At 36.8% G+C, this 15046-nt stretch overlaps 1 protein-coding gene across 1 annotated transcript in view; it reads left to right on the top strand.

The window, feature by feature from the left end:
* Faf2 (Fas-associated factor 2) overlaps positions 1 to 15046 on the top strand; it is a 62854-nt gene that overhangs the window by 29485 nt on the left and 18323 nt on the right. The window contains exons 5-6 of the mRNA XM_083133829.1: positions 4835 to 4930; positions 11209 to 11380. Of these exons, the coding sequence (XP_082989955.1) occupies positions 4835 to 4930; positions 11209 to 11380 (268 nt within the window). The remainder of the gene's footprint in view (positions 1 to 4834; positions 4931 to 11208; positions 11381 to 15046) is intronic.

Here is a 15046-nt window from a genome sequence, read left to right as displayed (position 1 = left end):
TACAACCTGGGTGTTCTCTTAAAAGAAAAAATCCGGGTCTTTTTTTTTTTTTTTTTGTTTTCAAACTATGCTTTAAAATGTATACCTTAAATTGAAATACTCTGTTTTTCCTGGCAGTAATGCATACGAACATTCAAATTGTATTGGTTTAGTTGACTGAATCAGAGCACATTTCATATTATTTTATTCATCAAAATATGTCTCGTTACTACCTGAATAGAAAGTGATAATGACTTTCTCACACCTTTGAAATGATTAAACTAAATATACACTAAATGTCCGAAAAGTCACGCAACCAAGATTTTGAATGTACATAACTTTGGTACAAAAAGCGATTGAGATGTGAAACTAAGGCCGTGTCTGAAAGGTGCAAGACCGTGCTTCAAGCGAGCATACTTCGAGAATGGTCTTGGAGTGCGGTCTTGAAGTCGTGGACTGGAAGTGAAGATTTTTCGAACTGCACTTCGACTGCAGCGCCAAATACGATCAGTAGATATAACCGAGAACACGTTGGTTTTCCACGTTTTAAACACTTGTTTTTCACCACAGAAATCACACAGCATTTGTAAATGCTCTAATACATACATTTCCACACATTAGAAGAACTGTAACAAACAACTTGCAGGCTTTCTACCTCCGTGATTTCAAACAAATGAAGAACAAGTCCACTTGTCACGTGACCGAGCCTCCAACTTCGTGTGCTCTGCACTGTGGTCTCGATTCCTCGTGAACTTGATGCTTTCGAACTGTACTAAATGACGTCACTTCCGTTAAGACCATACTTCAAGTATGTACTTTGTACCTTTCGGACAGAGCCTAAGACTGGCTATTAACTTTGTCTATGTGGGTATTTTTGACACATTAAACAAGCTCCACATGAACGTTCAGTATGCGGTGTAAGCAAGTTTTTGAAAAAAAATAAATAAAAAAACAACAACATAAATTAAAAAAAACTGTGGAGTCGCAATAATTTTCAATGTGTATCAAAGGTCTATGTGGGTGTTTATCGAACTGATAAAAAAATAATAAATTTGTACATATTTTATGAATTACAAACAATTTTATTGGGTTAATTATGACATATTCATAAAAATGTATGTTTTTCAAAATTATGAGGTGTAATGGCAACATTGGTTTTGTCAGAGGGCAGCACCAGGTGTGCCCGACATCTGACTATGTTATGTTAATGCCCAGATGAAGTAAAAAGTTTATTTAAAAAATTTGAAAAATTTATTTTTCCGAAAAATGGCTAGGTTAGTTTTTTCCGGATTATGTAATTATGTAGTCTCGGGTAGAAGAATACAGGTTACCTGGTTGCCATGGCATCTGAAATTTTTCAAATTCAGTGATTTTTTTTTAAAGTTTGTAGTTCAATTATGGAAATTTCCATTACCTTTTTTTAAATGAAGAGTACAGTATTTTTTTTTGTTTGTGTATTTTCTGTGTCATGTGTATCATTAAATCACAATAATAAAGATACCATGATATTTTTTTTGACTGTTGCTAGCGGAATTTTAAAATCTGCGATAATGTGGTAGAGTTGGAGCATATATATTAGAATGTACAGAGTAGTTATCATGATGTTACCAGTTGAGCCTTCTTTAGGAAGGCCACGGTGGCACAAGAGAGAGTTATTTTTAATTAAATCTTTTATTAATTAATGATTTAAATGTTTTAAAATCACATTTCATAGCTTATCTTAGTTGGATTCATTGCTTTCTTAGCCTGTATTTGCCCCCCCCCCCCCCCCCCAAAAAAAAAAATGAGAGAAATGTGTGCTTCTGATGAAACGGGCTGCTGCCTGAATTATATTCAATTTTGTCGACCCTTGAAAATACTCATACAAACCTTACTGGTTACTACCGTGCGTCCATTTCGATCTGCAGCCGAGAGATCGGGAGAAGCATGGCAGGCGGCACTGACGGAGATGCCGACATTTGCGGCATGAAATGCCCGCTTATTTTTATGGACATATGCAGACATTTATATAAATATTGCAAAACGAGCACTAACCTGTGTTATAAGAGTATGGTTTTAATTTTAGTAGCTTAGTGACTGTATGTGCCGATGATTTTGACACGCCCACCTCTTGTGAAACACGGCGTAGAGGTTTGTTTGGAGAACGTTCTAATGCTGCACCAATATCATCGAGTTTTGCTTCGGTTAGAATCTGTCGTTTTTGCTTAGGTGTTTTAAAATTTAACGATACAGTTTCTCGTAATTTAAGGACAAGATATCTAACCGTATCTCTGTGTGGAGTTGAAACGCATGGGAATTTCTGTACAAATTACCTACACACGTCTCTACACGAGTTTGTTTTCACGTAGGTACGTGTCATACATAAAAAATCTTTGTTCTAACGTGAATCTTGCGGCTGGCATTCCAATCGTCTCACTGACACGTCACACATACACACTACAATAACACAAACAAGTAACTGCAAGTAACCAAGAATAACACTCTTGCGCACAGTACGAAATTAACACGCTCTTGGTTTACATTGCTCGCCACTATATTTACAACTCTGTCTTCATCTAGTCGCGAAGGAACAAAAAACTCGAGCTCAGATATTTCGGATTGCGAGGAAGCTCACGAAAACCATTCACTTTTATCGGTTTCGTCTGCAGTGTAATCCTGATACAGTGTTGCACATTCGAAACCTCCAAACGATTCCCATCGCCACAAAACTCTTTCAAGGATATAAACTTAAGCAGGACGTTACTGATGAAAACCATGATTAAAATGCTTTATTATCTGTGGCTCTTAACATTGTTTCTATAGCGTATTTATCTGTGTATATAAGAGCAGAACTTGGATGAATTACAGAAGAACTTTTGCGTGTTATAACACAGGTTAGTGATCGTTTTGCAATATTTATATAAATGTCTGCATATGTCTATAAAAATAAGCGGGCATTACAGGCCGCAAATGTCGGCTTCTCCGTCAGCGCCGCCCGCCACGCTTCTCCCGATCTCTCGGCTGCAGATCGAAATGGACGCACGGTACTATTTTACCAATTAAATATATAACCACAGGTGTTTGTTGACCAACCTGTTAATTAGTGGATGTATCCAGACTACAAAAGGGCCCTACAAAAGGGAATGGTGTATTCAGACCTTTACTAATATGCATTCAAAGTGTGCTTACGTATCTGCATACCTCTTTATTTTTTATGATTAATTTCGGTGACCATTGTCACCATCCACATCATAATTTGTAGTAGTCTCTTTGTGGGCTTTCGGTATGCACTGTTACACTGATGGTCGCTAGGTGTGCTGCTATTTCTGAATTGTTTATTGTGTCATCTGCTGATACTTGGTTTTACTTGTTCAAGTAACGGAAGCCAAATGTGGTGGGATTGTCCATTATCAGTATTTAGTTCATGGGGTAAATGCATAATGACTAGAGGCACATATTTTTGGTAAATAGAAAAGCAAAATTTCGGTACAAAAACAGAGCCAATTTCGGGTTCAAAAGCGGTAAATAAAATGAAATTTCGCTGTTATAGCGGTGAAAAAGTGGTATATAAAATGACATTTTGGTTTTAAAAATGTGAATATAATCCTAAATTTGTTTTAAAAACTGCACTATTACACAAAATAAACATATCCCTTCTAATAGCACATTAAATCATTAACAGAATGTTAAGTATATTCCTGAATAAGTGGTCCATTTTTGCTTCTCAAATATTTACAGCAGAATTAATCAATTTTCCGTGAATTGCGTAACTACCAGGATACTTCAGACTTCAGAAAGTGTCACGTCGGTATATAAACGGTAAATTTCGTGTTTAAGAGTCTATTTCGCATTTTGCAGTTCATTTCGCATCATTTCGTGACAAAACAGGGTAGAAAAGTGCACCTCACATCTTTCAGAAACATGAAAAATTAACATTACAATGTGATATTTCACATTTCGTGTTTTCGTCAAAAACGAAATATGCATGCTTCTAATAATGACATGTCTTTCCTTCATTTTTGTTTGCTACATGCTTGGTGGTTTCTGCACTGTGGCCATGCAGTCTAAGGTGCAAGCTTTGGGCTCTGGCTATGGGACACGTGCAGGTTCGAGTCTCCTGGGGGAAGCGTAACAACTTTTCTCCTGAGATTTCAGCTTGTGTGTGGGACGGGTAGCCACCCACCATCGTGAGGATACGAATGAGTAGCATAACCCGGTCATTGAAAACCTACAACAACTGGGTGTTCGTCATGGTGACCACACGTCACCCCATAAATGGTTGGATGAGTGAAGTGGTCAGTCGGTAGGTAGGCCCTGGCCCTCACGAGCCGATGTGCCAGGGGTTTAACATTCTTTGTGGACACTTTCTTGGATTTGCTGGTTCCTATATCTGATTTGTCTTTTTAGTGATTCTTTTTTCTGTCATTTGATTAGTGCTGTTGAATTTTTACTTTAATCAAATAAAATAAACAGGTTCACGGATACATAATTACATTTCATGTGTTAATACTTTTATAATATTAATATATTACTGCATGTAAAGTCCCATAACATGAATAGACATTTACTTTTCAAAACCAAGCTTTATGTAATATACTTTTAAATTCACAATAATAATAATAATAAGATAGCAGAAATTTGTACTAAATTGCATACTATGTATAGAAATGTCCAATCTGTGTAGTTATTGGTAATTTTATCAACACACCAGTGTGCTCATATTGGCCAATACTGATAATGTACTGAATCCATAGTTTTGCCACATTGTTTTTTGTAATTCAAATGTTATCCTTAGTTAGAAATAAAAATGGTACCTTCTGTTATGTGAGGAAACCAGTATGAAGAAATTTCTAATTGTGGAATTTTATATTTTCAGGTTAGAGGGCCCAATGGAGGCATATCTGTTAATACAGCGTCTACGTACAATCATTGCAGATAATGAAGTTTCCCTAATTGCAGCAAGAGCAGAGAGGTAATAGTTGTGTGTAGATATTCTTGTATGTTGCATCCTGTTTTCATTGTTAGTGCTTGAGCCTCAGTGGTCCAGTAAGAACAGCATCTGACTCTCATGCAGAAGATGCAGGTTCAATCCCTGAGAATTTTTTTTGCATATTATCCTGCATAAGCAGCTCTAGGACTTCCCCAGGCTCTTATTATTGGAACAACCTGTGGGCCAGAGTGTGGTGTTATGCATTGTGTCGGCCTCTGCAGGGGAGTGGTTAGCACAGTGCACTACATGCCGGAGGTCCCGGGTTTGAATCCCGACCATGTCTCTTCATCTGTTTCATCATATCATCACTCACCCTCATCTTTGCAGTTAACCAAAACTGGCAGAAATGCAAAGTAAAATAAACAAAATCAATCAACCAATGCATTGCTTCTTCTGTTGCTGAGATCAAGAACATGTGAAGCTGTACTTGCACAATGCAATCTGTGTCTTAAAGGCACCATGCACTGCACGGAGAAGAGCATTGTTAGGGAAGTACTGACAATTTTCATGGAGTGGAAATTTTTTTGTGGAACTATTTGTAAGTATGGTTTAACTTAAGATAGTTAATTTGAAAAAATGAACCTTCCTTTTTAATGTTAGTGGAAGTGGTATTCTGGCCTATTCTCCTTTAATTACATTTTACATATGTTTTTAATAGAGAGAGAAAAGTTTCAGTTTTCCTGGTTGGTTTAAGGATTTTGTGAGGTTTCGGGTTCACAGTGCATAAGTTTGATGTGTTTTTTTAATATAATTTAGACAGCAGGGCTTTACAATTAATATGAGCTGTGCCAGCTTCTGTAATTAGATGAGGCACATGTTTTATTTATGAAGTTGTAGTATTATGAAGTTGTTTATAAAGGTGAAGTGCTCCCGTGTGCTATGCACCACGTCATGAAGGCGTATAGGAGGTGTGGAGTTATGGCCCCACACTTTCATTTTTTCAAATTAACTGTCCTAAGTTGAACCATCCTTACAATGTTCCTTACTTACTTACATGACACTTAACTATATATTTGTTAATAAGTTATTTATTCTTCGTCAGGGCATGGGCCAGAGTTGAAAATGAAAAAATCATGAGTTTTAAAACTTTCTTTTTGTGAAAATGGAAATTTTTAATGTTATTAGTAGGGCTTGGAAGTTGAAGGCCTATAAATTGCCAAAAGAAGACCTATAAAAAGACCTAAAAATATCAAAAAAAGGACCTAAAAACTGAAAAAAGAACGTATAAATGTGATCCAAATTAATTAATTACTTCAGTTTTAATTATATCTTTAATGAATTAAACAAATACAAAATTCTGGTGGTATGGAAAACAGTGCGAAAAAACTGAAAGCTTCAAAACAAGAGAAAGTTGCCACTTACAGTGCGACCTTCCAGACAAGTAACAGTACCGTACCTGCTTCAGTCGTCCAAAAATGTTTTTCTCTTGTTTCAGGGATGGTTCATATATATATATATATATATATATATATATATATATATATATATATATATATATATTATTTCTTTACTACAGAAAGGATGTTTAAGAGGTGATGAACTGATGATGATTTGAACTGAGAATTGGCAGTAAACACGTAGTCGAAGGAAGGTGAAGTTGCAAAAAAAGCCTTTAAGACCTAAAAAAAGCTAAAAAAAGGACCAATAACCCAAAAAAAACGAAAAAGGCAAAAAAGGACAAATAAAACCCACCTTTTTCTGACCTACAATGACCCAAAATGAACATATATTATGTTTTGCCTCGTCTTCGGACACTAGGAAAAAAAAAGGATTTTTCCTCAACTTCTGAGCCCTAGTTATTAGTATACATTACTCAATGTGTTCAGTGTTAAGAAATTTACCAATATAGCAGGTAGTCTTAGTTTCGTTATTTTGTTGAAATGTGAAGGGTCTGCAACATTTATGTAACTAATTACATATTGACGGAAAGCTAGTAAAACTTATTGAGTACCTTATATTATATTTGCACATTTCCAAATTATTTTTTATAAAAAGTAGGTTTTACAACACAGTTTTAGACATTTGTAAAATACTTTTATTTACTTTGTATGTTGTAGTATATTTTTTTAAAACGAAAAGTTTGAATAAATTTTAAATTATTTTGCACAAATCCAAATCGAGTTTAATAAAAGAGAAAGTTTTCTCCTGTGCATTGCTCCGTACCATGAAGGCATATAGGGGTGAAGAGGTATGGATCTAGGCATTCTTGATAGTGGAGGCGATGTGATTAGCATCATGCTCTGGATGCCTTTACCCCCCTCCCCAGGTACTCATTGACGAGAGGCTACATTCCATCCACTACATAAGAAAACATTTATTTTTGATGCCAAGAGATAGGCCTACATTTTTGTATTGACCAAACCATAAAATCAAAAGTTATGGATACACACATTAAGCGCTGCACTGAAGAAATATTCCATGGCTCCCGCTTTAACTCCAACTCACTTCCTGACAAACATAAAAGCATCCTGTGTACTTCAGGAATATTTTTAACAGATGACAAAGTTGATCTGGGCATGACTAGGCAAATGAGAAATATCCATCTTCTTCACGAACTCTTCTTAAGTACGAGGTACAATCTAAACCCTTTTCTCAATATATGTTTTCTGAGAGTGCTTGCAAAGTTTCACCACTTGCGTGATGAAAATTATAACTGGCCAATTAGGAAAGACAGTGTTGGATTTGGCAACAACAGCAGCATCTTCAACTGGTGTAGAAAGAGTTTTCTCATCTTTTGAATTGATTCACTCATGTGTACCGTTTTGGGATGGAAACGGTAGCAAAATTTGTGTTCATACACAAAACAGTGAATAAACTTTAACTTCCTGTGAAGGAAATGACTGTAGACAATAATAAATACCATCCAGTTTTCATCAGATGGCCTTCGTTAGCTCTGTCGAATTGGCTGCTCAGAAGTTCATCGTTGTTACACTGTTAGTTAATGTGTTGAAATTGAACTCTGTGTGAAAATACAATCCGCATATTTAAATTTTAAGAGAGTACACGTTTAAAAAGTTGTCAAAGGTGTTTCATTACTTCAATAATTTAGTTAACCTAAAATTTTAAAACATGTGTTTTAAGTATATTCAGCACTTTTTCAAAATTTCTTAATTTAACAAGAAGAGATTGTAGAACCCAAAACAAAATACAGATACTTCCACTCCACTAATTAATTTGCAGTTCAGAACTTGTAAAAGAGTGTGTTTGACATGTACTTTTTCAATTTTATGGCTGTTGTATCTGATATGTTTTGCAAGTCTTGTGGTGGTATGGCTGTTTTTGCGTCTGCTAGGTGCTGTTCAATTCTCTCATTGATTGATCTGATGGATCTGCTGATGTAATCAGCCTTGCACTCACATTCTGCATCACAGGTTGTCAAGGGGGCAGAGGAAATACCGCTTGTGCTTGTTCAGTTTTTTATTTATTTGCCAAAAGTTTCAGATACAGAACAGAATGACTATTTTATACTAAAACAGTAACAGCACAAAAACAACAAAAACATCAGCTATTTTGGTAGTTGGTTTGTGCGCTGCTTGGATGTTGTATTGGAGAATGAGTTTGGAAAGGCTGTTGGATGGTAGGGGAAGGCAAACCACTTATTCTTTTTGTTGTGAGTTGGTTGTGGTTGTGTAGGCTGCACCATGTGGAGAGTTTGGCTTCTGTGTATCCATGCTATAGAGGTGGTTCATTGATGGTTGCTATCTCGTCCATTAGATCTTCTTCTCTGAAACAGTAGGAGAAGGCTCTTCGGTAGTTCAGCCACACATTAGCCTTTTGCTTGCATGGATGGTTGGAAAGTGCATATATATATATTGGTTGCCTGCATCTGGTTTTCTGTTTGCAGTGGTTGTGAATTTGTCGAGTTGGTTGGAAATTGTAGAGTAGGTGTAGAAGTTAGTGAGGATGACGTATGAATAGGCTGGACAAGGAATTTCATAAGTATTTAAAAACCTGAAAAATGCCCTGGAATAAACATGAAGATTGTAGTGTAACTGCAATTTTAAGTTCCAAGATTTTACATTTTCCTGCTTTACAGATTTATTCTCTGTGGTCCCAATAGCTTAAAATGTTATACAATGTTGCCTCATTTTGCTACCTTGATCCCCTGAAAAATGTAAAAATTGAGTTTCCACTGTACATACTGCAAATGTTTATTATTTTTTGCAGATGTTCAAACATTAATGCAACAGGGTTGCCATATACAAAAGAAATACTGTATATATGAATGTGGATACTGTTTGTAGCTCGAGCCATGGCTCTCAAAAACTGAACTGTAAACGAAGTCAGAATGAGTTAAAACTAGTGTTGAGCTCAACCCATTGGATTGAGAATGGTGTACAGACATGGTACGAATTTGTGACTTGCCCAGGTACTGGTGCAAAGTAACAAACCCCAATTGTATATTCCCAGATTTTTTAGTTTTCCACATTACATATTCAGTCCTCATTGTCCCAATATAACAATAGAATCTTGTTATAACGAGGGGGTGCATTTTTGGATATTCGCATGTTTTTTCGTTGAGGAGAAATCACATGCTTTCAATACATTAAGTCATTTCACTTGATTGGGAAGGTTCAGTTTTATAATGCATCTAAATGCATATTTGACACATTAGTGCATATTTGTACTGTAATTTACCATATTGGGAGTAATACAGTTTGCCTATTACGCTTTTTTATGTGTGTCAGGATTAACCTATGTCGCCTATGGTAATTTTGACAATTGCAATTAATGTAATAAATATGTTATGATGGTTAATATGGACACTGGTTGGTCAAGGACATCAATTATTGTGAAGATCCAAGAAAACCAATCTTTTACCTGTCGGCAAGATCGAAAAGAAATTACTCACACTTCCATATGCCGGCAATGTCAGTAGAGCATTATTTGTTTATTATGGAAGTTTGCACGTGCTATTACTATCACAAGTAATTGAAACATGATACAGTGCAAAGTCTCTTTCAGCCCTTATCATCCATCATACACGTGACACCATGTTTAGAAATAACCACTGATCTTCATGGATGTTTCAATTAACAGCTGCTATGAACTATGTGACCCTCTCCATGTGAACCATAAAAAAGTAATTACAGTGTTTACAGAACTGTGACCAATGTCTAATTTATACATTCACGTTCTTAGCATTGTTTTAATCAGGCATTGCTGAGCCTTTTTTCTGTCACAGGAAGGTGTTAGTGTGCTCTTCCATTTGGAAGGGGGCTGCCTACCTAATGGTGCAGTGGTAGCGTCATTGTAATCAAGGGGTTCCAGGTTCGATACCCAGCGGAGGCACATAGTGGTTTGGATCCCACTTTAAACTGTAGGTCCAGTCCCAATAGCCTTGCTATGCATGAAGTGGACTTAAAAAAACTTTGGCGATTTTTTTTGGTAGGGAAGAAAAGCATAACCATGTTTGACATCCAAAGTGAATGTGCAGAATTTGTGTGTCTGTGTTCTGAATTATTTTATTATCATTAGATTTGACACTGTATCCCCTATAAATAATAATATTTTACTAGGAGATTGTGTTTTTAATTCTTTGTTTGTTTCAGGCAATATTTCAGGGCTTTGTAAATTCAATTTCACATTGTGAAAGGTATGCAGTGCTATGTAGAGGTTACCACACAAATTGACTTTTATCTCAAACAATTTTTTTTGATGGTGTAAGACCAGTTGTGGATATTTGTGCGATTTTTATTAATATCTCTTACAGTATTTTCAGGAAGTACAATATTTTTCCACTATCCTTGCTGAGCAATTATTTTATCCAACCATGCAGGAATTATGGTTTACAGGTGACAGTTCCTTCAATCCTTGTAATTATGTTGGGAGTGGGTGCCCTGGGGAATTTGTTTCTTTATGAAGTATATACAATGGATCATAGAATGACATTTTTAAGACTGGCTTTTAGAATTTTTAGTGCATATCTTACGTAATTTTAATGCATATTTTGGCCTATTTTGGTGCATATGAATCTACCCCCTAGTTATAACATATTCCTTTCTGCATTTTAATTTTTTTCACCTTGGTGCCCTGAAAAATGTAAAACGAGGTTCCACTGTAATCAGACTACAAACGTGCGACATGTCATTTTTGTGAACCCCATAAAATACTCAGATGCATAAAAAGTATCGGTAAATGAATTACAATGAGTACTGGCTGATATCACTTGTCGTTACCTGTAAAAATCACACCCAACCATAGCACAAAATGAGTGAATGATTTCTATTCCATGATGACGTACGCAACTTCTCTTTCAGGAATGAGCGAACGTTTAACCAAACCTTGCGTCAGCAACAGGACGAGGCATACATGGAGTCCTTAAGAGCAGACCAGGAGAAGGAGAGGAGGAAGACAGAAGAGAGGGAGAGGAAAGAGACAGAAGAAAGGTTAAAGATGGAGAAGGAGCTAGAGGAAGTCAGGAGGAAGGAGGTATGCTATACAAGTATTCTTAGTCGAACATTAATTTATTTTCATGTTGAGGGGAATAAACAAACGTGGTTGATAACATGACGTAAGCGAGTTACTAAAGATATATCTGCGAAACTTACTTGTAAATGTTCTATTAATTTCGGTGGCCTCTGCCACCATCCACTTTGGAACTCAATGCTTTACTGTTAGGTTGACGTTGACTTCCGGTTCCTGTTTCCTCGACTACCACTAGGGGTTGTGATGTAGCCATTTCATCTGCTGCACGCTATGGGTTTCAGCTGTTGTAATAGCCAAGACCTTGAAACAATATGACATAAAACTCGCACACAAACCAATGAACAAAATAACCAGTGCCCTAAGCAAACACAAGAGATCATTCCTTTCCCCACTAGACAACCCAGGTGTATATGATGCCCAGTCACACTACATTGGCAGATCCATCAGATCTGTCAACGAGTGTATACAACAGCACTTAGCAGACGCAAAGAAATCCCAACCCACTACCAGACTAGCAAGGCACCTCAAATTCAACAAACACAGGATCCAAAAAGTTTCAGTTAGGCCTACATCACACACCCTAATCGACACCAAAATCAAAGAGACGCATGCAATTATGCACTTTCCCACGAGCTGAATATCGACAGCGGTCAGGCTCATCATGTTTGGCTCCCACTATTACAACAGCTCAAATCCATTGCATGCAGCAGACGAAATGGCTACACCAGTGCCCCTAGCGGTAGTCGAGGAAACAACATCAGGAACCGGAAGTCAACCCAACAGTAAAGCATTGAGTTCCCAAGTGGATGGTGGCAGAGGCCACCAATATTAATAGAACTTTACAAGTAAGTTTTTCGGATATATCTTTAGTAACTCTCTTACTTCTTATATTAATTTCTTTTTTGACTCAAGATATGGGATATGCTGCAAGTTGTCTTTTGCATATACCGCCTGTGTGCATTGACTAGACCAGAGGTTCCCAAACTTTTCCGTTCCACAGCACCCTTAGTGTTTCAAAATTTTTCCGTGGCACCCGAGTCAGAATGTAGGCCTATCTAACACTCAGTTGGTGTGGCTAGGTTGCTTGCATTAAGTTAAAAAATAAACACACACTTCAAATTCGGAGACATTTTGTATGTAAAAAGTACTAAATATGCACTTATTTGGAATAAGTGTCATTTCAGTGAAAATATTGGAACATTTTGTGGTGCCCCTGTAAGCCAGCCATTGCTGGGTGCCGTAGTGTACACTTTGGGAACCACTAAACTAGAACATTGGTTCTCGACCTTTAGGAGACTTCGGCCCATAAAAGTCTCTTTGGGTCGATGAGCCAATCCTAACAATTTACCATATTTGGCAGCGTATGGAATGCACCCCATTCTTTGTACACATTTTTGAAGGAAGAGGATTATCACTGAATATTATATTAATTTACGGTATTTGTATTTCTAATATAAAGTACTATGCAGGTCTACTTTTAACAATAACTTACCTAATATAAGTAGGATAGAATACATTTTAATCTTCTTCGATACACACCTCAAGGAAGCAAGAATGAAATCGTCGAACTTAGAACAGAGAAAATTTCCAGAAATGAAGGTAATGATAAACTTAGTATCGCGGTTTAAGATGCACCCTGTTTTCAGATCTTCTTTTAAAGAGAAAAGGTATGTCTTATATGCCAGCAAATCAGGTACTTGTAAAATACTTTAATTTTGTAACTTCATATATATTAGAGATGGACGAATATAAAATTTTGGCCAATACCAATAAAGTGCAGACATAAAATGTACCAATACCGATAACTGATATTCTTCTGATTCAATATAAGATTCCAGATGATCCTTGAAGTACCTTTTAGGGTTCATTTCCATTCTTAACAAATGTGTGTTTCCAGCTGACTGCAATGCAAAAGAAGTTGCATATTTAGACATTTACTTTTTTAAAAAAAAGTAGGGCATGGGTATTAACTATGAAAATTATAACAAAATGGCAGCATTTTGCATTAAATTATGAGATATTTATAGATATATCGGATTGGTAATGTAGTCAGTAATCTTATCAATAAACTGATACACCAATGCCCATGTTGCCTGATACCGATTTGAGAAATGTATTTTCTTAGTTGTTTGTCATAAAGCGTTGCTATGTGGACCAAAATGGAATATTATTGTGCATATGCAATGAGACCCCCTCCTCCTGCCCTGCTATTCTACCTGCCCCTCCTCCCCACACACAGTGTTTAGCATTCCTCACATTTCACTATTGTAACTACCTTATTTCTTCTACATACTTGTCACAAAGTGAGCGTACCCCACTTTATTTTCGACACTACAGTGGTTACGGTTGAATGCTTGAAATGAACTTGAAGGTTTGAGTGCCCAGAATGTTGATATTGAGATCGTCATTTTCGTAGCACAGTCGAATTCTGTGCTATGTTCTGGCAGATGTTTTGCCGAGATTAATACGGGGTCACATATGTGAAAGCATCTTTCACAGCTGTTCCTAACTCTTTGATTGTGTGATACCGGTTATTTCAAACTCTGCCATTGATGAACCCACAAGGGTGAGGTCAGGACTTTTTTAACCCTTTGGAGCCCAAGGCGATTTTCACAGGTAACCCCCCTTGGTTCCCTAGCCGATTTTTAGCAAAATGCAGAGTTTCAATTAAATTAGTGTAGATCGGAGGCTAATTGCCCTAGAGAGATGAATGATATACTGTTGTATGCAGAATGAACCAAGATTCAGACTATATAAAATTTATGCAAATTCGGCGTATATGTGGCAGGGGGGGGGTGAGAAGCCCTAATACATTGCTTTAAACAACAAAGCCGGCCTTTCTTTGTCGGCAAAATTTTTTCCTTGAAAAAAGACACAAAACAGAAATCGCCTTTTCATGAAAAAAAAACCTTGCAACAATCATTTCTGTTATATACATGTGTTAACAACAATATGAAAAAAGAAAATCTGAATTCTAGCCAAAAATAGTTATGTTATAATGTAAAAACTACGACCTTGACAAAGCGTCTCGATCGAGACAATCAGGCACCTGAGGGTTATCGAAGAGCATCTCGATCGAGACGATCGGGCACCAAAAGGTTAAGGCCAGGCTAGGATTCAGAATTTTTTGCCCAGGAAATGTCTTATTTAGGTAATGAGGCACATGCAAGGTGAAATATGCCAGAACATGGCACAGAATTCGACTGCTATGAAAATGACGATCTCCATATCGATATTCTGGACTCTTAAACCTTCAGCTATGTGTCCATATCAAGCATTTAACCATAACCATTGTAGTGTTGGAAATGAAGTGGGTTATGCTCACTTTGTGACCGCTCTGTATAGTAGAAGATTGCAAAATTATAATGCGAGAGAATGAGTTGTAGTGCTCTTTTCAAATGCATGTTTTGAGACACACACAGGGAAATTGGCAAAAGGGCTGGTGCATGAAAATTCGAAATTGGTGAAGCAAGAACAACTTCCATCAAAGAAGTTAGCTTTCCATGGAAAGTGCCTGTCTCTGAAAGTCTCATAAGTCAGAAACTACTTTTCAGAAAGTTATTTTTCCAATATTTCTTCAGCAACAAATACAGGAAAACATCGTTAATACGAAGTTCAAGGGACCAAAAAATGTCAACTTCGTATTAAACGACTTCGAGTACACTGGCG

Source organism: Lepisma saccharinum, chromosome 13 (assembly GCF_977018435.1).
Source record: "Lepisma saccharinum chromosome 13, izLepSacc3.1, whole genome shotgun sequence".
NCBI lineage: Eukaryota > Metazoa > Arthropoda > Insecta > Zygentoma > Lepismatidae > Lepisma > Lepisma saccharinum.
The sequence above is the reverse complement of the archived record's forward strand: the minus strand, read 5'-3'. Positions and strand labels throughout refer to the sequence as shown.